The following is a 23,823-nucleotide window of genomic DNA, read 5'->3' on the forward strand; positions in this document are numbered from 1 at the left end:
AACAATGTCCAATATCGGAGTTAGAATATCCTTTTGAAATAGCTCTCATGGCACTAACAAAGCTATCCTTGAATGGATATCTCATCCATGGCATAGAGAGATATATTCACCATCTAATTCACTACATTCACATTCTTTGGTGCAGATTGACTCCAATGAGGGAGACCTGACCGATGAGAGGGCATTGGAGCATCGCTTCTCTGGCAATGAGGATGACACCTTACAGGCATCCATGATCGCCCTGCACGGCAGCACATGCAGCGCCGATATGGACTACCAGACTACCTTGCAGTCCTCCACACCCAAAGTAGGCCAACAAACGTGCACTGTGGTTAGCTGAGTCAATTTTAAAGCCATTACAGTCAGCAATTTTAAGAAAGCTTGTTACAATGCAAAAACAGTATCTGTTCCCTGTCATTTGTTTGAATTTCACTGAAGCAAGCTGCTGCCCTTTTCACTAAGAAAACTCCTTGCGTAATCAAAATAAGTTGCTTATTTTATCATACGAGGTTGACAGAAGTGCTGTGCTATAATTGTTTGACTACTTCAAACTGTCAGCTATATTGAAGTGATAAAATGTTTATGTAGTTTTTAGCCGCTTCTTTGTATGCATTTAGCTTGTTTTTGTCTCACATTTTGCATAAGCTTGTAGATCATTGTCACTCCCCAGAGTCCTACCTCCAGAGTCCTTATGTATGAATGGTTGATCATTTTTTTTATTAGTATTTATCTATAGATACTGTACTTCATCTTATCAAGCTATTACCACCCTATTAGAATAATATGGCCCACTGCGTGCTTCAGTCCTGCTCTCAGCGTTTCTGCTTGTTGCAGTTATTCCACAGTTTCCTCTCCTAAGGATTTATTTTTCCCAGTTTTATTGTGCCGTCTCGGATGCTTAACCTGCCTGGGAACGGGGTTGCGCTAGCATCAACAGCCAATGAAATTGCAGGGCGCCAAATACAAATCAACAGAAATCTCATAAATCAAATTTCTCAAACATACAAGTATTAGGCACCATTTTCTGGTTAATCCAGCCACAGTGTCTGATTTCAAAAATCCTTTACAGAGAAAGCTCCACAAACGATTATGTTAGGTTACCACCAAGTCACAGAAAAACCTAGCCATTTTACAGCCAAAGAGAGGAGTCACAAAAAGCACAAATATAGATAGAATTAATCACTAACCTTTGATGATTTTCATCAGATGACACTCATAGAACTTCATGTTACACAATACATGTATGTTTTGTTTGGTAACGTTTATAGTTATATCCAAAAATCAAATTTTACATTGGCGTGTTATGTTCAGTAGTTCCAAAACATGCAGTGATTTTGCAGAGAGCCACGTGAATTTACAGAAATACTCATTAATCATTAAAATACACGTGTTATACATGGAAATATATATAAACTTCTCCTTAATGCAACCACTGTGTCAGATTTTAAAAAATCTTTACGGAAAAAGCATTCAACATTAGTCAGAAATAGCATTATAAATATTAATTTATCTTTGATGATCTTCATCAGAATGCACTCCCAGGAATCCCAGTTTGACATAAATGTTTGATTTGTTCCATAAAGTCCATCAATTATGTCCAAATAGCTTCTTTTGTTAGGGCGTTTGGTAAACAAATCCAAACGCGCATTCAGATCCAGCCGAACGTCGGACGAAAAGTTCAAAAAGTTATATTACAGGTCGTAGAAACTTGTCAAACTAGGAATATAATCAATCTTTAGGATGTTTTTATCATAAATGTTCAATAATGTTCCAACTGGAGAACTTCATTGTCTGTAGAAAAGCAATGGAACTAGAGCTACCTCTCATGTGAATTGCGCATGACTGAGAACGAGGCTGCTGCCAGACCCCTTAGTCAAACAGCTCTCATCCGGCCCCCCTTCACAGTAGAAGCCTGAAACAACATTCTAAAGACGGTTGACATCTAGTGGAAGCCTTAGGAAGTGCAAAATTACCCATATCCCACTGTGTATTCGATAGGGGCTAAATTCAAAAACTACAAACCTCAGATTTCCCACTTCCTGTTTGGATTCTTTCTCAGGTTTTTGCCTGCCATATGAGTTCTGTTATACTCACAGACATCATTCAAACAGTTTTCGAAACTTCAGTGTTTTCTATCCAATACTAATAATAATATGCATATATTAGCATCTGGGACTGAGTAAGAGGCAGTTTACTCTGGGCACGCTATTCATCCAAAAGTGAAAATGCTGCCCCCTATCCCAAAGAAGTTAAGGAATCCCTGAAGAGATTAATTTCCATACAGTTCGGGTCTCATGAATTATATCTAGGGAGATAATACAGAGCTATTTGGTGCATCGCGCACGATCATCTGTACGGTAATTATCGCTATTCCCCGTCAGCTGCTGATGGCTTTTCAATGGCTCATTAGGAGGAGTGCAGAACGGCGATCGAGGTAGAAACTAACGAGGTGTAACCTCCATTTCGACTCGTCATTTTTTTCTTCTTCTACATAGCGGAGTGCTCGTCTGGACTTGTTGACTGAGCATCCCTTGGTGACGTTGTTCGGCCTTGCGGACGACACTGAACCCTTCTCCCCAGAGGAGAAGCCCATCGTTTTCCCCCTGCCCAGGAGTATTGGAGGTCACGCCCTAACGGTTGACGACAACGCACTAACTAGCTCCGATCAGTACCTGGCGCATCACTTAACCCAAATGGAGCCATCGGATCTGTCAAACTCATACAGTCCGTACACTGACCCTGAGCCTGGTTTGAATGATTTGGGGGAGCCGGTGCAGTCTCTCCATTTTCAGGTGGAGTCCACCATGGCCGTTGAGGACATAGGGGAGATGGAAGGCTTAATGAAGGTAAACAAGCCTTGATCTGAAGAGCCGTGCCATCTTTCGTTTTGCCATCGAATGTCATTGAGTGTGCCTCGTAATCAAACAAGCATGAGTAAATCGGTCCTCGGCAATGCTCAGGAAATTGAAATGCAACAAGTTACATTCAACCCATGTCAAAAATGCACTGGACTGATCACAGGCCAATGTGAAATTGATTGGATTTTCGAGAATAATGATAACCTAACCAGTTTGAAACATTCTACTTTTTACTAGAATCACATTCCTACTTACTTTCCTAAGGTAATGGCATCACAGAAAATATTTAAAGATGAATCCCTTCCTTACTTTGTATGTTTGATTCCCTGGCCCTCACTAATCGTTTCCACCTATCCTCCCTGGTAGTTTAGATGACCTCAATTTCATTCTGTCACTATTATTCATTTTTAAATGCTGTACTTAAATATAAATATTTTCGAATTTGTTTCATGAAAACTTTTTATTGAATCGTTATTCTCAAGGGGGATGAGCCATCTGTAAAGCAGTCCAAAGAGGAAGGGGATGAGGTTATAATCACTGGGAGTAATTTTGAAAGGACAATCACTGTTGTCAAGGGCAACTCCAGTCTTGGTTTGTATTATTTCTTTGGCAATATGTTGTATATTGATGAGTAATTGTTGTATAGAGAACAGCCTTCACTTTATCAGTCTTTCCTCCATAATTGTATTTAAATTAGCAAAATATCTGATTATGCTTTTATGTGCTTTATATCTGTCAGGGTTGTCGGATATTACTTATGTGTTGTGTTGTATTTCAGTTCATTTGGAGTATTTGTAAAAAAAAAAAAAAAAAGTAACTTACTTGGCTTATTGCGTTTAGCTCCAAGTGGAGCATAGGGGCCTCAGCTATGAATCAGGCTTGAACACATTTGACACATAATTGTGGGTAAGCGTTTTTCCTATACTGTAGGTTCCAGGTATTTGGGAATGTTATGCATTTTGTCACTGTCATCCTTACAGGAATGACAGTGAGCACAATCAAGGATGGCTTGGGCATGTACATCCGCAGCATCATCCATGGAGGTTCCATCAGCCGAGACGGCCGTCTGGGAGTAGGGGACCTAATCCTAGTCATCAACGGCGAGTCCATGGCCAACCTGACTAACACACAGGCCCGCGCCATGCTCCGGAGACACTCCCTCATCGGGCCAGACTTGGGGTAAGGACCTGGGCTAGGGCAACATGTTCAGTGTTTTTATACCTTGTCCATGGAAGCCTGTTTTATATGGTTTCACTATAGGCCTTCATTAAAATATCCACCTACTTCCAACACAAAGAGTGCAGATTTCACCACAAATATATTCTCACTAGATTCCCTACACATTGATACACACTCCTTTTCTGTTACAATGTAAAGTCAGAGGATAATATTGTGGAGACCAAAACCCCAAACTTTCTCCTCTCTACAAACATATAGTTCCAGTCAAAAGTTTGGACACACCTACTCATTCAAGGGATCTTTATTTTTACTATTTTCTACATTGTAATAATAGTGAAGACATCAAAACTATGAAATAACACATATGGAATCATATAGTAACCAAAAAAGTGTTAAACCAATCAAAATATATTGTATATTTTAGATTCTTTAAAGTAGCCACCCTTTGCCTTGATGACAGCTCTGCACACTCTTGGCATTCTCTCAACCAGCTTCATGAGAAATGCTTTTCCAACAGTCTTGAAGGAGTTCCCACAAATGCTGAGCACTTGTTTGACTGCTTTTCCTTCACTCTGCAGTCCAACTCAATTGGGTTGAGGTCCGGTGATTGTGGAGGCAAGGTCATCTGATGCAGCACTCCATCACTGTCTTTGGTCAAATAGCACTTACACAGCCTGGTGGTGTATTTTGGGTCATTGTCCTGTTGAAAACAAATGATAGTACCACTAAGTGCAAACCAGATGGGATGGCGTATCACTGCAGAATGCTGTGGTAGCCATGCTGGTTAAGTTTGCCTTGAATTCAAAATTAATCACTGACAGTGTCGCTAGCAAAGCACCATCACACCTCCTCCTCCATGCTTCATGGTGGGAACCTTACATGCAGAGATCATCCATTCACCTACACTGCCTCTCACAAAGACACAGCGGTTGGAATCAAAAAATCTCAAATTTGGACTCATCAGACGAAAGGACAGATTTCCTCTGGTTTAATGTCTATTGCTCGTATTTCTTGGCTCAAGCAGTCTCTTCTTATTATTGGTGACCTTTAGTAGTGGTTTCTTTGCAGCAATTCCACCATGAAGGCCTGATTCAAGCAGTTTCCTCTGAACAGTTGATTTTGAGATGGGTCTGTTACTCTGTGAAGCATTTATTTGGGCTGCAATCTGAGGTGCGGTTAACTCTAATGAACTTATCCTCTGCAGCAGATGTAACTCTGGGAATTCCTTTCCTGTGGCGATCCTTATGAGAGCCAGTTTCATCATTCAGTTTCATACCGCTTGATGGTTTTTACGACTGCACTTGAAGAAACTTGAAAAGTTCTTGAAATTTTACGAATTGACTGACCTTCATGTCGTAAAGTAATGATGGACTGTCGTTTCTATTAGCTTATTTCAACTGTTCTTGCCATAATATGAACTTGTTATTTTTTTTCAAATAGAGCTATCTTCTGTACACCACCCCTACCTTGTCACAACACAACTGATTGGCTCAAGCGCATTAAGAAGGAAAGAAATTCCACCAAATAACTTTTAACAATGCACACCTGTTAGTTGAAATGCATTCCAGGTGACTGACTACCTCATGAAGCTGGTTGAGAGAATGCCAAGAGTGTGGAAAGCTGTCATCAAGGCAAAGGGTGGCTACATTGAAGAATGTCAAATATAAAATATATTTAGATTTGTTTAACAATTTTTTTGGTTACAACATGATTCCTTATGTGTTATTTCATAGTTTTGATGTCTTCACTATTATTCTACAATGTAGAAAATAGTACAAATAATGAAAAACCCTTGAATGACTAGGTGTGTCCAAACTTTTGACTGGTGCTGTACATAGACACACCACTATAGAGTCAGATAAATGTCACCTGACATCACACTAAATAAACGCGTCTTGATCAAATATGGTTCTTTTATTTTTTGTTTTCTGAATGATTTGCTCGCTTTTCTATAGCTTATGTGTACAATTATGATCAAGTGAAGCTTTATAGTGAATGGCATTTGGGTAAATTGCTCCCAATGATCCCATTAAGGCTATTTGTTCTGCATCTCTCGTAGAAACAGTTTTATTTCTCCTTTTACATCTCCCATACAAAAGCTAACTGTTTTCCCAAACCATCCAAACACACATTTCATTGAACTGATGCCTAATACACATACCTCACAAACTGGTGTGACTTTTCTGTCAGTGTGCCAGTGTTTTGTTACTTGGGCTTTGGGTTTTTTGTGGACCACAGGAAGAGTAGATGCTGCTTCTGCAAAAGCTGATGGGGATCCAAATAAACAAATAAATAAGCAAACATAATAAATAAACAAATACATATTCACAACACCTGTTTATGAACCATGCAGTAAACATTATAATGTAGTAGAAATTGTGTTAAGGAGCTCACCGTTTTCTTTTAGCCAGGTCGATAGTGGGAAATTTCATTGTCATCCAGTGTTGTGAGTCATAGAGTGCACCTTAATATCCCTTAAAAGGTGTGCCATCCAAAGCATGATAGCATATAGGCTACCGTACATACATTTCTGATGAACACCACCAATTGAATACTGTAGGCTACATGAAGGTAGGACTTCCAGTCATATGGAAAAGCTTCCTACAGCGGTTGGACTCCTAGCACAAGACGCTCAATGGTGAAATTTGAACAACTCACTAAGGCCTTTTACATTCCTAAATTGTATTCTCTCCATGCATTCGATGGATGCTACATTAAGTCTGGGTGTCACGTTCTGACCTCTATTTCCTTTGTTTTGCATTTATTTAGTATGGTCAGGGCGTGAGTTGGGTGGGCAGTCTATGTTTGTTTTTCTATGTTTTGGGGCAGTTCTATGTTTTCGGCCTAGTATGGTTCTCAATCAGAGGCAGGTGTCATTAGTTGTCTCTGATTGAGAATCATACTTAGGTAGCCTGGGTTTCACTGTTTGTTTGTGGGTGATTGTTCCTGTTTTTGTGTTTGCACCAGACAGGGCTGTTTTGAGTTCTCACGTTTCTTGTTTTGTTTTCATTAGTTTGTTCATGTATAGTGTCGTCAATAAATATAATGAACAACCACCACGCTGCGCTTTGGTCCGCCTTTACATCACAAGAGGAGAACCGTTACAGAATCACCCACACAACAGGACCAAGCGGTGTGGTAATGGGCAACGGAGAAAGCAGCAGCAGGAGCAGCGCGAGGAGGTATGGACATGGGAGGACGTTATGGACAGCAATGGCATGGGTTATACTACTTGGGAGGAGATCGACAGGTGGGCGGCCGACCCAGGGAGAGTGCCGGAGCCCGCCTGGGATTCGATGGAGCAGTGCGCGGAAGGCTATCAGAGAATGGAGTTGGCGAAGCAGGCACGGCGGCGCGGAAGGAAGCCCGAGAGGCAGCCCCAAAAATTTCTTGGGGGGGGGCTAACAGGGAGTATGGCTACGCCAGGTAGGAGACCTGGGCAGACTCCCTGTGCTTACCGGGGGGCTAGAGAGACCGGACAGGCACCGTGTTATGCAGTGGTGCGCACGGTGTCTCCAGTGCGGGTGCATAGCCCAGTGCGGTATATTCCAGCTCCGCGTGTCGGCCGGGCTAGATTGAGCATCGAGCCTAATGCCATGAGGCCGGCTCTACGCAGCTGGTCCCCAGTGCGTCTCCTTGGGCCGGCTTACATGGCACCAGCCTTGCGCTCGGTGTCTCCGGTTCGCCTGCATAGCCCAGTGCGGGCTATTCCACCACGCCGCACTGGCAGGGCGACCGTGAGCATTCAACCAGGTAAGGTTGGGCAGGCTCGGTGCTCAAGAGCTCCAGTGCGCCTGCACGGTCCGGTCTTTCCAGTACCACCTCCACACCCCAGCCCTCCGGTAGCAGCTCCCCGCACAAGGCTTCCTGTGCGTGTCCTCGGCCCAGTACCACCAGTGCCAGCACCACGCATCAGGCCTACAGTGCGCCTCGCCTGTCCAGCACTACCAGAGCCTTCCTCCTCTCCAGCGCTGCCGGAGTCTCCCGCCTGTTCGGCGCTAGGAGAGCTACTCAGCCCAGCGCCGCCAGCGCCGCCCGTCTGCCCAGCGCCATCTGAGCCGCCCGTCTGCCCAGCGCCGCCCGTCTGCCCAACGCCGCCAGCGCCGCCCGTCTGCCCAGCGCCGCCAGCGCCGCCCGTCTGCCCAGCGCCGCCAGTGCCGCCCGTCTGCCCAGCGCCGCCAGTGCCGCCCGTCTGCCCAGCGCCGCCAGTGCCGCCCGTCTGCCCAGCGCCGCCAGTGCCGCCCGTCTGCCCAGCGCCGCCAGTGCCGCCCGTCTGCCAGGAGCCGCCAATGCCGCCCGTCAGCCAGGAGCCGCCAGTGCCGCCCGTCAGCCAGGGGCCGCCAGTGCCGCCCGTCAGCCAGGGGCCGCCAGTGCCGCCCGTCAGCCAGGGGCCGCCAGTGCCGCCCGTCAGCCAGGGGCCGCCAGTGCCGCCAGTCAGCCAGGGGCCGCCAGTGCCGCCAGTCAACCAGGGGTCGCCAGTGCCGCCAGTCAGCCAGGGGCCGCCAGTGCCGCCAGTCAGCCAGGGGCCGCCAGTGCCGCCAGTCAACCAGGGGCCGCCAGTGCCGCCAGTCAGCCAGGTGCCGCCAGTCAGCCAGGGGCCGCTAGAGCCCCTCCGCCCGGAGCAGCTGCCCCTCCGTCCCGAGCAGCTGCCCCTCTGTCCCGAGCTGCTGCCGCCCCTCTGTCCCGAGCTGCTGCCGCCCCTCTGTCCCGAGCTGCTGCCGCCCCTCTGTCCCGAGCTGCTGCCGCCCCTCGGTCCCGAGCAGCTGCCGCCCCTCTGTCCCGAGCTGCTGCCGCCCCTCTGTCCCGAGCAGCTGCCGCCCCTCTGTCCCGAGCAGCTGTTTCACCTCTGTCCCGAGCTGCCCCTCTGTCCCAAGCAGCCCCTCTGTCCAGTGGGGTCATTGAGAGGGGTGGGCATGGTGAGTAAGCCACGGAGGCGGACAATAAGGCGGACTGAGACATTGGCGAAGTGGGGTCCGCGTCCCGCGCCAGAGCCGCCACCGCGGACAGACGCCCACCCAGACCCTCCCCTATAGGTCAAGGTTTTGCGGCCGGAGTCCGCACCTTTGGGGGGGGGTACTGTCACGTTCTGACCTCTATTTCCTTTGTTTTGCATTTATTTAGTATGGTCAGGGCGTGAGTTGGGTGGGCAGTCTATGTTTGTTTTTCTATGTTTTGGGGCAGTTCTATGTTTTCGGCCTAGTATGGTTCTCAATCAGAGGCAGGTGTCATTAGTTGTCTCTGATTGAGAATCATACTTAGGTAGCCTGGGTTTCACTGTTTGTTTGTGGGTGATTGTTCCTGTTTTTGTGTTTGCACCAGACAGGGCTGTTTTGAGTTCTCACGTTTCTTGTTTTGTTTTCATTAGTTTGTTCATGTATAGTGTCGTCAATAAATATAATGAACAACCACCACGCTGCGCTTTGGTCCGCCTTTACATCACAAGAGGAGAACCGTTACACTGGGGCACCATCATTTTTGGTATCTCAAGTCTTGCTTGATTAACGCTAAACATGTCAGTACATTCCAGTATGTTAGCCACGGTGCATAACTTCCTCTTCACCTTCTAGATCTGCTTGTGCCCCAGAGGAAGATCTGTGCCCTTTTTATGTGTGAGTACCGCTAACTCCCACACCGACAGGTCTGCAACCAAAATCTACCACTTTATTTCCTCTCTGTCCACATTTTCTCACTTCTGCACCCGAGTCTCATCACCTGTCCGTGGAAGGGAGTTTGATCCAGATCTAGACATTACAACACATGCTGAAAGTCAACCATACTGTAAATCAACCATACTGTATATCAACCATAGTGTAAATCAACCATATGTATATCAAGAATACTGTAAATCAACCATACTGTATATCAACAATACTGTAAATCAACCATACTGTATATCAACCATAGTGTAAATCAACCATATGTATATCAAGAATACTGTAAATCAACCATACTGCATATCAACCATACTGTAAATCAACCATACTGTATATCAACCATAGTGTAAATCAACCATATGTATATCAAGAATACTGTAAATCAACCATACTGTATATCAAGTGTACTGTAAATCAACCATACTGTATTTCAACAATACTGTAAATCAACCATACTGTATATCAACCATAGTGTAAATCAACCATACTCTATATCAACAATACTGTAAATCAACCATACTCTATATCAACAATACTGTAAATCAACCATACTGTATATCAACCATACTGTAAATCAACCATAGTTTATATCAACCATACTGTAAATCAAACATAGTGTATATCAACCATACTGTAAATCAACCATAGTGTATATCAACCATACTGTAAACAAACCATACAGTAAATCAACCATACTGTATATCAACCATACTGTAAATCAACCATACTGTATATCAACCATACTGTAAATCAACCATACTGTATATCGACCATAGTGTAAATCAACCCTAGTTTAAATCAACCCTAGTTTAAATCAACCATACTGTAAATCAACCATAGTTTAAATCAACCATATTGTATATCAACCATAATGTAAATCAACCCTAGTTTAAATCAACCATACTCTATATCAACCATAGTTTAAATCAACCATACTGTATATCAACCATAATGTAAATCAACCATACTGTATATCAACCATAGTGTAAATCAACCATGCTGTATATCAACCATAGTGTAAATCAACCATACTGCATATCAACCCTAGTTTAAATCAACCCTAGTTTAAATCAACCCTAGTTTAAATCAACCATGCTGTATATCAACCATAGTTTAAATCAACCATACTGTATATCAGCCATAATGTAAATCAACCATACTGTATATCAACCATAGTTTAAATCAACCATATGTATATCAACCATAGTTTAAATCAACCATGCTGTATATCAACCATACTGTATATCAACCATAATGTAAATCAACCATACTGTATATCAACCATAGTTTAAATCAACCATACTGTATATCAACCATAGTGTAAATCATCCATATGTATATCAACCATAGTTGAAATCAACCATACTGTATATCAACCATAATGTAAGTCAACCATACTGTATATCAACCATAGTGTAAATCAACCATAATGTAAATCAACCATATGTATATCAACCATAGTTTAAATCAACCATAATGTAAATCAACCATACTGTATATCAACCATAGTGTAAATCAACCATACTGTAAATCAACCATACTGTATATCAACCATAGTTTAAATCAACCATATGTATATCAACCATAGTTTAAATCAACCATGCTGTATATCAACCATACTGTATATCAACCATAATGTAAATCAACCATACTGTATATCAACCATAGTTTAAATCAACCATACTGTATATCAACCATAGTGTAAATCATCCATATGTATATCAACCATAGTTGAAATCAACCATACTGTATATCAACCATAATGTAAGTCAACCATACTGTATATCAACCATAGTGTAAATCAACCATAATGTAAATCAACCATATGTATATCAACCATAGTTTAAATCAACCATAATGTAAATCAACCATACTGTATATCAACCATAGTGTAAATCAACCATACTGTAAATCAACCATACTGTATATCAACCCTAGTTTAAATCAACCATACTGTATATCAACCATACTGTACATCAACCATACTCTATATCAACCATAGTGTAAATCAACCCTAGTTTAAATCAACCATACTGTATATCAACCATACTGTATATCAACCATACTGTAAATCAACCATACTGTATATCAACCATAGTGTAAATCAACCATACTGTATATCAACCATACTGTAAATCAACCATACTCTATATCAACCCTAGTTTAAATCAACCATACTGTATATCAACCATACTGTAAATCAACCATACTGTATATCAACCCTAGTTTAAATCAACCATACTGTAAATCAACCATACTGTATATCAACCCTAGCTTAAATCAACCATACTGTAAATCAACCATACTGTATATCAACCCTAGTTTAAATCAACCATACTGTATATCAACCATACTGTATATCAACCTTAGCTTAAATCAACCATACTGTATATCAACCCTAGCTTAAATCAACCATACTGTAAATCAACCCTAGTTTAAATCAACCATCCTGTATATCAACCCTAGCTTAAATCAACCATAAGGTAAATCAACCCTAGCTTAAATCAACCATACTGTATATCAACCCTAGTTTAAATCAACCATACTGTATATCAACCCTAGCTTAAATCAACCATACTGTATATCAACCCTAGCTTAAATCAACCATACTGTATATCAACCCTAGTTTAAATCAACCATACTGTATATCAACCCTAGCTTAAATCAACCATACTGTATATCAACCCTAGTTTAAATCAACCATACTGTATATCAACCCTAGCTTAAATCAACCATACTGTATATCAACCCTAGCTTAAATCAACCATACTGTATATCAACCCTAGTTTAAATCAACCATACTGTATATCAACCATACTGTATATCAACCCTAGCTTAAATCAACCATACTGTATATCAACCCTAGTTTAAATCAACCATACTGTATATCAACCCTAGCTTAAATCAACCATACTGTATATCAACCCTAGCTTAAATCAACCATACTGTAAATCAACCATACTGTATATCAACCATAGTTTAAATCAACCATACTGTAAATCAACCATACTGTATATCAACCCTAGCTTAAATCAACCATACTGTAAATCAACCATACTGTATATCAACCATAGTTTAAATCAACCATACTGTAAATCCACCAAAGTTTAAATCAACCATACACAAACCTTAATCTGAACTGTTCATTTTTTTTAACAGATTTCTTAGCTAAATGCACTGTTACCTCTTACTCATTAATAATCAAATAATGTAGACATCTGTGGAGATTACAGTTCACTAGATTAGATAATCGTATAGGCTACATACAGCACATTGACCGCAGTCCCAACACACAGTCAATGTATCTGGAAAAGTCTCTCACTGGACTGCACCACTAACAATGGGTTTTTAACAATTCATCCTTAACACTTCATTGACATGCCTCTCGTTGACTACTGGGCATGCAGGTCCATTTGTGTGTGGTGATAACGATTGATTTTGCACTTTTTCGTCTGTGCTGTATCCACCCCATCACACACGAATTCACTTATTTCTTCCTTCATCTGTTTTTGGAGGCATTTGAATTGCTGTTTGAATGAACAGGGATTCAAGTACCTCCGTGTCTGCATGTCCTAATGTTGAAGTATGAGTCATCCCATCATTGTTAGATCTGTCATCTTCACTCAAATGTGTGTGTGTGTGCTTTAGAATCAACTACGGATGATTAATTGCTTGAAACTGGGCTTACCAAAGCAGACTTATGCGCTTTTCCACTCCCTTTCCTTCAATTCTTAATATTTTGAACGTTCTCTACTGTTCCAGTAAATTAAGAATTGCTGTTCCAATTGATGTTCCCTTCAAAACTCAATGACATTATTTTGGAAAGAATTCCCACACTCAATCCATTGACGGCTCACTACATTATTCATTGACGGCTCACCTTGGGCTCATGATAGGCAGAAATCATTGCTGGAGAAATTTACAGAGCTCATTCCTTCCCCTCCTGAAATCTTGGGCCTCAGAGGTAAATTGGACGGGGAGGAGAACAATGTAAATTGGTGAATGAATAAAAGGCTGTTTTGTAAAAAGGCTCATTCTGACGTATCGGGTTGCATATGAATGCAGGCACTTCCACTTTAATGCTTTGTTAAACGATCATATCACCCCTAATGATGAATTCTGACATGCTTGCACACAAGGTTGAACTCCCGTGTCATATGTTAATGGGCAGGTTATGTATTTTTGGGGTATTCGCAGTGATGATGACAAATCTTGGTCAGGTTGTTGTTCGGAGGAGTGCTGATGCTCATTGGTGTGTGTGTTCTCAGCATTACCTATGTCCCTGTGGAGTATCTGGAGGAGTATAAGACTAGCCTGGAGCAGCCTAAAGATGACATCTGCTCTGATGCACCTCTGGCCCCAATGTAAGCTCAAACTTTATAAAACTTTATAGAAGCCATGCATTTATAGAAAGTGTTTTCATAACAATGCCTTAAGTAAAAGTATATGCTTTTATTTTCCAGCATAGACCGGCTTTTCACAACATTATTTTGTTTAACTCCAGACAAAACAAGTCGATGAACAAACCACCAGGTGTACAATTGTTTGTCTCTTTGCAGAAGAGGAATCCCAGAACTTCCTGAGCGGGAGGATGGAGAGGGAGAGGAGAGCGAGTTACAGACCGCCACCTTCAGTAACTGGAACCAGCCTATGAAGTGAGTAGGAAGTTGGACTTTGGCTTGGACCAGAACATAGAGTTGAACAAACAACATGCCCTTGGCACAAAGCCTGTTTTAGCATGGGCAGCACCATTGAAGGCTTTCACTATTCACTAAAGGTGGGGGGTGTAACCTCTTTCCAATTTTAATGTTAAGGAAACAAAGCTGATTGGGTAAATAAGTAATAAGAAGTGTTTGGACAGCAAGCATTAGTTATACCGCTTTGGAACTGAGCTAGCGCCTGCATATATATCTATAAGAGGAAATCAGCAAACACTGTAGCACTCCAGGAGTAGGGTTATTGATAGCTGAGGCTAACTCAATGAGCTACAACGTTTAGAATGTCACAGATAGAAATGTAGCCAATTTGCAGAACTGACACAGTTCCCTAATCTAAATGACTGAGAATCATATCCAGTCTACCTAATTTACCGACTTGCCACAATGCCCCAATCGTTTCCATTCTCAATTGTTGAACCTTCTGTACTGTTGTACTTCCCTGAATTTGTATTCAATAGGTGAGATTTTTACACAACCCATTTCCTCACTCAATGTCACTTCTTATTTTTACTTTGTATGCAAATAAATGAAATTATAACAACCCCAACCCTGTCCCAAGAAGTGGCACAATACAGTACCCTTTAAAAATCTATTTTACAATGTGTGTTGCCTCGCTCAGGGTGGAGCTCAAAAGAGAAGCGGGCAAGTCCCTTGGCATCAGCATTGTGGGGGGCAGAGGGATGGGCAGTCGCCTTAGCAACGGTGAGGTGATGCGGGGCATCTTCATCAAACACATCATGGCGGACAGCCCCGCTGGCCGCAATGGAACCCTGAAGACTGGAGATAGGATTGTTGAGGTACACCAATCAATATTATTTCACACTATAGAGATTAGCATGCATTGACTTTAACATGGCGAAATGGTAATTGCACAGTAATAACCTATGAATTACTTGTTTGTTTCTTTGGAATGTTTCAGGTGGACGGTGTGGACCTGAGTGATGCCAGTCACGAGCAGGCTGTGGAGGCCATCCGCAAGGCAGGAAACCCTGTAGTGTTCCTGGTCCAGAGTATCGTCCACAGGCCCAGGGTGAGCCCTCTAGCTCCTTGTGTTAGCCTGCTAACATGCTAGCTTACTGTGACAGCATTCTAGCCAAGTGGTCCTAGCTCCTTATGCTAGGATGCTAGCTTACTGTCATAGCATTCTAGTTAAGTGGTCCTAGCTCCCTGTGTTAGTATGCTAGCATGTTATCTTACTGTGATAGCATGCTAGCTAAGTGTTCCTAGCTCCTCGTGTTAGCATGCTGGCTGTGTGGTTAATGTCTTTCAACAACAATACTTAATTTCAAATCAAAATCAAATCAAATTGTATTTGTTACATACACATGGTTAGCAGATGTTAATGTGTTTGTAGCGAAATGCTTGTGCTTCTAGTTCCAACAGTGCAGTAATATCTAACGAGTAATCTAACAATTCCCCAACAACAACCTAATACACACAAATCTAAAGGGGTGAATGAGAATATCTACATGTAAGTATATGGATGAGCGATGCCTGAGCGGCTTAGGCAAGATACAATAGATGGTATAAAATACAGTATATACAGTACATGTGATATGAGTAATGTAAGATATGTAAACATTATTAAAGTGGTATTATTTAGAGTGGCATTGTATAAAGTGACTAGTGATCCATCTCCACCCTCTGGAAAGCTTTGCGGTTGAGACCGACAGTATGCACCACCCTCTGTGATACAGCCCGACAGGATGCTCTCGATTGTGCATTTGTAAAAGTTTGTCAGGGTTTTGGGTGAAATGCCACATTTCTTCAGCCTCCGGAGGTTGAATAGGCGACGTTGCGCCTTCTTAACCACACTGTCTGCGTGGGTGGGCCATTTCAGTTTGTATGTGATGTGTACACCTAGGAACTTAAAATGTTCTACCTTTTCCACTGCTGTCACTTCGATGTGGATAGCAGGGTGCTCCCTCTGCTGTTTCCTGAAGTTCACAATCATCTCCTTTGTTTTGTTGATGGAGATTTCCTAATCTCTCACCATTAATTATCCCATTCTAAAAGCTACTTAACCATCCTGTATCCAACAAAGATTATAGTAGCTACAGTATCTATATCTGTGACATGGCTTCAAAAGCATGACTGGCTATTAGGGCGCTTTCACACCCGAGAGTGCGCTTTGTGAGAGGACGGATTTCAAGTGGGAGAAAGGCTTTTGCTTATATTTAATTATTTGACAGATTCCTTGTCAGGACCATTTAATTAAAAGTTCAACAGAAACTTAAAATGACAAAACATTAGACTGACTGTATTTTTGCTGCATAATCTTGATTGGTTTGAAAGCACCATTAGCATGACTAACTAATATCCTACTGGAATTGCTACAAGGTTTGCAATCGCCAACATCGCCAGATTATTAGTACCGGGTAGGACCCATCTTTGCCTCCAGAACAGTCTGAATTGTTCGGGGCATGGATTCTACATGGTGTAGTGTTCAAATGTTGCTCAATTAGTATCTAGGGACCTAACATGTGCCAGGAAAACCTTCCCCACACCATCACACCACCGCCACCAGCCTGTACCGTTCACACCAGGCAGGATGGGGCCATGAAATCATGCTGCTTACTCCAAATGCTGACTCTGACATCAACATGACACAACAGGAACCAGGATTCATTGGAGCAGGCAATGTTTTTGCACTCCTCAATTGTCCAGTGTTTGATCGTATGCCCACTGGAGCCACTTCTTATTTTTAGCTGATAGGAGTGGAACCCGTTGTTGTTTGTCTGCTGCAATAGCCCATCCTTGATAAGGAAAGATGAGTTGTGCATTCCAAGATGCCGTTCTGCGCAGCACTGTTGTACTGCACTGTTATTTGCCTGTTTTTCTCTGTAAACCCGAGAGACACTGTCGTGCGTGAAAAGCCCAGGAGGCCGGACGTTTCTGAGATACTCGAACTGGCGCGCCTGCCACCTACGATCATACCACGCTCAAAGTCACTTAGGTCACTCGTTTTGCCCATTATAATATTCAATCAAACAGTAACTGAATGCCTGTCTGCCTGCTTTATATAGCTAGCCCCGGCCAATTGACTCACTGTCTGTAGTAGCAAACCATTTTCGTGAATGGGTTGGTGTACCTAATAAATTGTGTATATTGTGTATATTGACATACAACTCACAATCATCAATTTGCATGCATGGTTAAAGCTTTACAGACCTTTTCCGCAATCTTCCACTAACCAGTCCAGCATGCACCTCTTCCTCAGCCCAAGTCCCGCTATAGCCCCACTTCATCACCAGTCATAGAGTACAGCACCGCTTTAAAACGCTTGCCTCATCACATGTGCCAGGTAATCTCTCTCTCACCCTCTCTCTCACCCTCTCCCTCTCTCCTTCTCTCTCTCACCCTCTCTCTCACCCTCTCCCTCTCTCCTTCTCTCTCTCACCCTCTCTCTCACCCTCTCCCTCTCTCCTTCTCTCTCTCACCCTCTCTCACCCTCTCTCCTTCTCTCTCTCACCCTCTCTCTCCCTCTCTCCTTCTCTCTCTCACCCTCTCTCTCCCTCTCTCCTTCTCTCTCTCACCCTCTCTCTCACCCTCTCCCTCTCTCCTTCTCTCTCTCACCCTCTCTCTCACCCACCCTCTCCCTCTCTCCTTCTCTCTCTCACCCTCTCTCTCCCTCTCTCTCGGTTTCTTTTTATCTTTCTTCCTCTTTTTCTTTGCACATCAGTGGAGTCTATGTTGCTTTATCTCTCCATTCAGAAGTTTTCACAGACTTGCAGACTACTGTATGTATGTGTGTGCAAAAAAAAGATACCCAATAAAAAATTGGAATCGGGCTGCATCCAGGGTAAATGTTATATGCTGCAAAGGTTAACTGCTATGGTCAGGTCTGTATTGCTCTTGCCCTTTTAAATGGTGCCGTTGGGGCCCACCTACAGATCGTAATGATGCTTCCTAGCAGTTTCCCCTTTATAGCCTTCTACACTTCTCTGTCACTAGTGAATAATCCAAAAGCACCCTTGAGGATTCTCGGAAACATTTGTTGTTTGGCTTCTAAGAAAGAGCTCAACTTTGATTTTCTTTAAAAAACTGGTCTCCTCGAGGACATTTATTACCAGTCACTTATTTTTGGAATCATTTGAAGAACTACAGAGGTGTTTTTACTATTGAGCCTAAATTTTCTTGGTGTTTCAACTTTTGAGCCTCCAAATTCCCTTCTTTCCATGAGAGCCTTTGATAAAAATGTTGTCAGTGCCCAATCTTACTTCATTTAGACTGATTGCTTTTTCCTCCTTTTGCTGCTCATGGTCTGCTTTTGGGTGGTCAATCCTACAGTGTATAATATACTCTCTCAGTGTAAAATAGTTTATTTTTGTCCCAGTTTCCCAGACCCAGATTAATTCTACTAATGAACTCAAAAGCATGCTCAGTGGAAAATCACAGTTGAAAGTCCTTTTGAGTCCAGGAATAGATTGTGCCTGCCTGGGATACCAGCTCATAAAGTTTTGTGAACTGAGAAAGAATTAAGGAACAGGAAAAGCTAAAAGAACACAATAGCCAATATGTTCAGTACCCCAAACCACAAGGTTCACTGCTATGTTGCTGTTGTGGTTTCTGGCTGGCAGGCAGAATATATTAAGTCAGCTCCTGGTTGAGAGGTGGTCAGGCTTGGGTGGAATATCGATTACCGGCCTGCCTACCTCACTGGATGCATCATTTTAGTTTTCCCTATGTGTAACGTGTACAGTAACTACTCTGACAAGGGGTAATCAATACTCTAGTGTAGCCAAGCTTATACAATCACAACTCATGAAGAAAAAAAACACTGATATTTTGCTCAGGCTACTTTTTTTGTTATATTCAAACAAATGTTTTTAATATACACTACCGGTCAAAAGTTTTAGAACACCTACTCATTCAAGGGTTTTTCTTAATTTTTTTCTATTTTCTACATTGTAGAATAATAGTGAAGATATCAAAATTACAAAATAACACATATTGAATCATGTAGTAACCAAAAAAGTGTTAAAGAGATAAAAAATATATTTTATATTTCAGATTCTTCAAATAGCCACCCTTTGCCTTGATGACAGCTTTGCACACTCTTGGCATTCTCTCAACCAGCTTCACCTGGAATGCTTTTCCAACAGTCTTGAAGGAGTTCGGACATATGCTGAGCACTTGTTGGCTGCTTTTTTTTCTGTCTGCGGTCCAACTCATCCCAAACCATCTCAGTTTGGTTGAGGTCGGGGGATTGTGGAGGCCAGGTCATCTGATGCAGCACTCCATCACTCTCCTTCTTGGTAAAATAGCCCTTACACAGCCCGGAGGTGTGTTGGGTCATTGTCCTGTTGAAAAACAAATGATAGTTCCATTAAGCCCAGACCAGATGGGAAGTCGTATCGCTGCAGAATTCTGTGTTAGCAATGCTGGTTAAGTGTGCCTTGAGTTCTAAATAAATCACAGACAGTGTCACCAGCAAAGCACCCCCACACCATAACACCTCCTCCTCCATGCATTACGGTGGGAAATACACATGCAGAGATCATCCGTTCACCCACACCACGTCCCACAAGGACACTGCTGTTGGAACCAAGAATCTCAAATTTGGACTCCAGACCAAAGGACAAATTTCAACCGGTCTAATGTCCATTGCTCGTGTTTCCTGGCCCAAGCAAGTCTCTATTTCTTATTGGTTTCCTTTAGTATTGGTTTCTTTGCAGCAATTCCACCATGCAGGCCTGATTCACACAGTCTCCTCTGAACAGTTGATGTTGAGATGTGTCTGTTACTTGAACTCTGTGAAGCATTTATTTGCAATTTCTGAGGCTGGTAACTTTAATGAATTTATCCTCTGCCACAGAGGTAACTCTGGGTCTTCCATTCCTGTGGCGGTCCTCATGAGAGCTAGTTTCATCATAGCGCTTGATGGTTTTTGCGACTGCACATGGAGAAACATTCGAAGTTCTTAACATTTTCCGTATTGACTGACCTTCATGTCGTCAAGTAATGATGGACTGTCGTTTCTCTTTGCTTATTTGAGCTGATCTTGCCATGATATGGACTTGGTCTTTTACCAAATAGGTCTATCTTCTGTATACCACTCATACCCTTGTCACAACACAGCTGATTGGCTCAAACGCATTAAGAAGGAAAGAAATTCCACAAATGAACTTTTAAGAAGGCACACCTTTTACTTGAAATGCATTCCAGGTGACTACCTCATGAAGCTGGTTAAGAGAATGCCAAGCATGTGCAAAGCTGTCATCAAGGCAAAGGGTGGCTATTTGAAGAATCTAAAACCAATCAAAATATATTTATTATTTAATACTTGTTTTGGTCACTACATGATTCCATATGTGTTATTTCATAGTTTTAATGACTTCACTATTATTCTACATTGTAGAAAATAGAAAAAATAAAGAAAAACCCTTGAATGAGTAGGTGTTCTTAAACATTGACCGGTAGTGTATAGGGATTATTTTACTTTACTGAATGTACATTCTATACATTTTAAACATTTACCATGCAAGCCTCACCAATTTAAATACAGTATGATGTCTCACCGTTGTAAGTTCAACCTTTGCTGATATGTAATTTGATGACAATGCCTAATGGTGTATTTTTCATGTCTCCGTCCCTCTTGTACATAACAGTCCTCAACCACGGACACCAACGAGGAGAGAGTGGCGCGGCGCAATGGTGACAAGGTTAGTGTCTCTATGCAACCTTCAAACCTGCATCAAATACATATGTCAAATCATTTCAAATACTTGAGGTGCTCTGTATTTAGCTCGGAGCAAGCAAACAAGCACTGCTCAAGTACTGTATTTGAAAGTGTTTGGGCGACGGTCTTTTAAACTTAAGTAATGCCTGTAACTTGACGTTGTATTGTCGTAGAAGTCTCAAACCAAATTTCCGCAGGGCTTTGGGAATTTTTTTTTTGTTCATCGTACTTTTAAAGTTCAGGTCCCATCACAACGAGTGAATGTGTGATTGCATACACATGACCCTTCAGTTATCCAGTTTTAGTCCGCAATAACGAATCATATTTAGCTCATAAAATTAGGATTTTTAGTAGACCTAGCACTTTACTCATACTCTCCATCATAGCAGTGGAGTGAAGTTTCTGCCTTTAGTTTCCCTATGATGGTGTCCTAGAAAGTCACTGACTATTCTCTGTTCTTTGTAGGAGGTTGAGTGTCACAGTAGACTATTCCTACGCCTCTCCCCAACTAACCCTTTCACTCCTACTCCGTTTAAGGTTTGTGGGTCTTTGTGTTGTCGTGCTTTTCACCTTCTATTTCCATGTATGCTCGTACGGTTGTGTTATGGAATATATGTGGAGACACATACTGGACAGCCCTTACACGCATGCATGCTGTCCTAGCATCTTTTCACTAAACCTGTTTGAATCCCTTTTTCTTTTTTGCCTTTTGTTGTTTACAGATAGCATTGATACAAATTTCTGAATTTTGGATCTTTTTGCAAAATGTGGAAATTGAAATTGCCAAATTCATCCCCAAAATATGCAATGGTTTGATTCGGAATCAAAATGCATTTGAATTTAACTAAATTTATCCAAATAATCCATTGTTTTCCTTTGTATCCATTATCAGATTTTTATTTTATTTATTTCACCTTTATTTAACCAGGTAGGCAAGTTGAGAACATGTTCTCATTTACAACTGCGACCTGGCCAAGATAGAGCAAAGCAGTTCAACACAAACAACACAGAGTTACACGTGGGATAAACAAACGTACAGTCAATAACACAATAGAAAAGGCTATATACAGTGTGTGCAAATGTAGTAAGATTAGGGAGGTAAGGCAATAAATAGGCCATAGTGGCGAAATAATTAGCAATTAAACACTGGAATTAATTAAACACTGGAGTGATAGATGTGCAGAAGATGAATGTGCAAGTAGAGATACTGGGGTGCAAAGGAGCAAAAAAATAACAATATGGGGATGAGGTAGTTGGGTGGGCTATTTACAGATGGGCTATGTACAGGTGCAATGATCGGTAAGCTGCTCTGATAGCTGATGCGTAAAGTTAGTGAAGGAAATTTAAGTCTCCAGCTTCAGTGATTTTTGCAGTTCATTCCAGTCATTGGCAGCAGAGAACTGGAAGGAAAGGTGGCCAAAGGAGGAGTTGGCTTTGGGGGTGACCAGTGAAATATACCTGCTGGAGCGCGTGCTACGGTTGGGTGCTGCTATGGTGGCCAGTGAGCTGAGATAAGGCGGGGATTTACCTAGCAAAGACGTATAGATGACCTGGAGCCAGTGGGTTTGGTGACGAATATGAAGCGAGGGCCAGCCAATGAGTGCATACAGGTTGCAGGGGTGGGTGGTATGTGGGGCGTTGGTGACAAAACGGATGGCACTGTGATAGACTACATCCAATTTGCTGAGTAGAGTGTTGGAGGCTATTTTGTAAATGACATCGCTGAAGTCAAGGATTGGTAGGATAGTCAGTTTGACGAGGGTATGTTTATATACAATGGTTGGATTGAATTCTATCAGTAAGGAACATTTGTTATTAAACTCAGTCTTGAATATTGAAGTAATCTAGAAATACACTGCTTATGACTTTGCTTACAGCAAGCATTCCTTGTTTAGGCATAAACCCAAAATAATCCCTAAAAAGTAGGGTAATATTATTTTCAAGTGTCGATCTGCACACGAGTGACTAAAACTTACTTTACCGACTGAATTTAACAATACAGCTTTAGGTTGTAGTCAGCTAAACCTGCTATGTTGAAAATAAGCGATTGTTATCTGCCTTTTTGCCACACAACAAATCTATTTTTCTCGATACTTCTGTGATGTGGCAGCCGCCAAAGCGGGAAGCGGGAAAGACATCGTCCACCACTCTTCACCTCTCTCTTCCTGTGGTTCCCCACGTTGGAGAGACAGACACGGATACTCTGACAGAGATTCCCGACAGACCGTCCCAGACAGAAGAGGAGGATAAGTTTGGCCACAGATGGAGTGAGTGTGACTCTATGAACAGATCTAGGAACAGTTTGCCTTCCTCTTAAGTTATCTTATCTGGGTTCTCACATTGCTATTAGTGATCATTACACAATGAATAAGCCCATGGGCCCAGTCCAGAGACCCAACCCCTAGCCCCTACTCCCTAGGCACTTGTGGAGAACTGGATAGATTTGATAGGGGAAAGTCCAACAAATTCTTAAGAGGTCAATGTGCAGCTACTACCATATTTATACTCCTTTCAGATTTACACAAATATCCACTGCACAGTGGGTAGGCAGTAGGGTTTGTTGCTAGACTGTGCAATGGATTCAAATATTTCCCTTTTGGCTTGCCTGCTCCCATGTGCTAGGACCTAGTGGCCACTAGAGGGCCTTCACATTGCTATCATTGTCTTGCCAGTGCTTGAATTGGGCCGGAACACACCGGTACACCCAGAATTCTTACCGACACCAATTTCAG

General features: G+C 42.2%; 1 protein-coding gene across 1 annotated transcript in view; it reads left to right on the forward strand.

The window, feature by feature from the left end:
- Window positions 1–23,823, forward strand: part of LOC139378980 (multiple PDZ domain protein-like) — a 72,277-nt gene that overhangs the window by 28,967 nt on the left and 19,487 nt on the right. The window contains exons 20-31 of the mRNA XM_071121643.1: window positions 146–307; window positions 2,496–2,846; window positions 3,341–3,449; window positions 3,839–4,037; window positions 9,605–9,646; window positions 13,960–14,055; window positions 14,251–14,346; window positions 15,029–15,206; window positions 15,329–15,439; window positions 21,021–21,074; window positions 21,557–21,628; window positions 23,202–23,358. Of these exons, the coding sequence (XP_070977744.1) occupies window positions 146–307; window positions 2,496–2,846; window positions 3,341–3,449; window positions 3,839–4,037; window positions 9,605–9,646; window positions 13,960–14,055; window positions 14,251–14,346; window positions 15,029–15,206; window positions 15,329–15,439; window positions 21,021–21,074; window positions 21,557–21,628; window positions 23,202–23,358 (1,627 nt within the window). The remainder of the gene's footprint in view (window positions 1–145; window positions 308–2,495; window positions 2,847–3,340; window positions 3,450–3,838; window positions 4,038–9,604; window positions 9,647–13,959; window positions 14,056–14,250; window positions 14,347–15,028; window positions 15,207–15,328; window positions 15,440–21,020; window positions 21,075–21,556; window positions 21,629–23,201; window positions 23,359–23,823) is intronic.

This window comes from Oncorhynchus clarkii, chromosome 21, assembly GCF_045791955.1.
Source record: "Oncorhynchus clarkii lewisi isolate Uvic-CL-2024 chromosome 21, UVic_Ocla_1.0, whole genome shotgun sequence".
NCBI classification, from domain to species: Eukaryota; Metazoa; Chordata; class Actinopteri; order Salmoniformes; family Salmonidae; genus Oncorhynchus; species Oncorhynchus clarkii.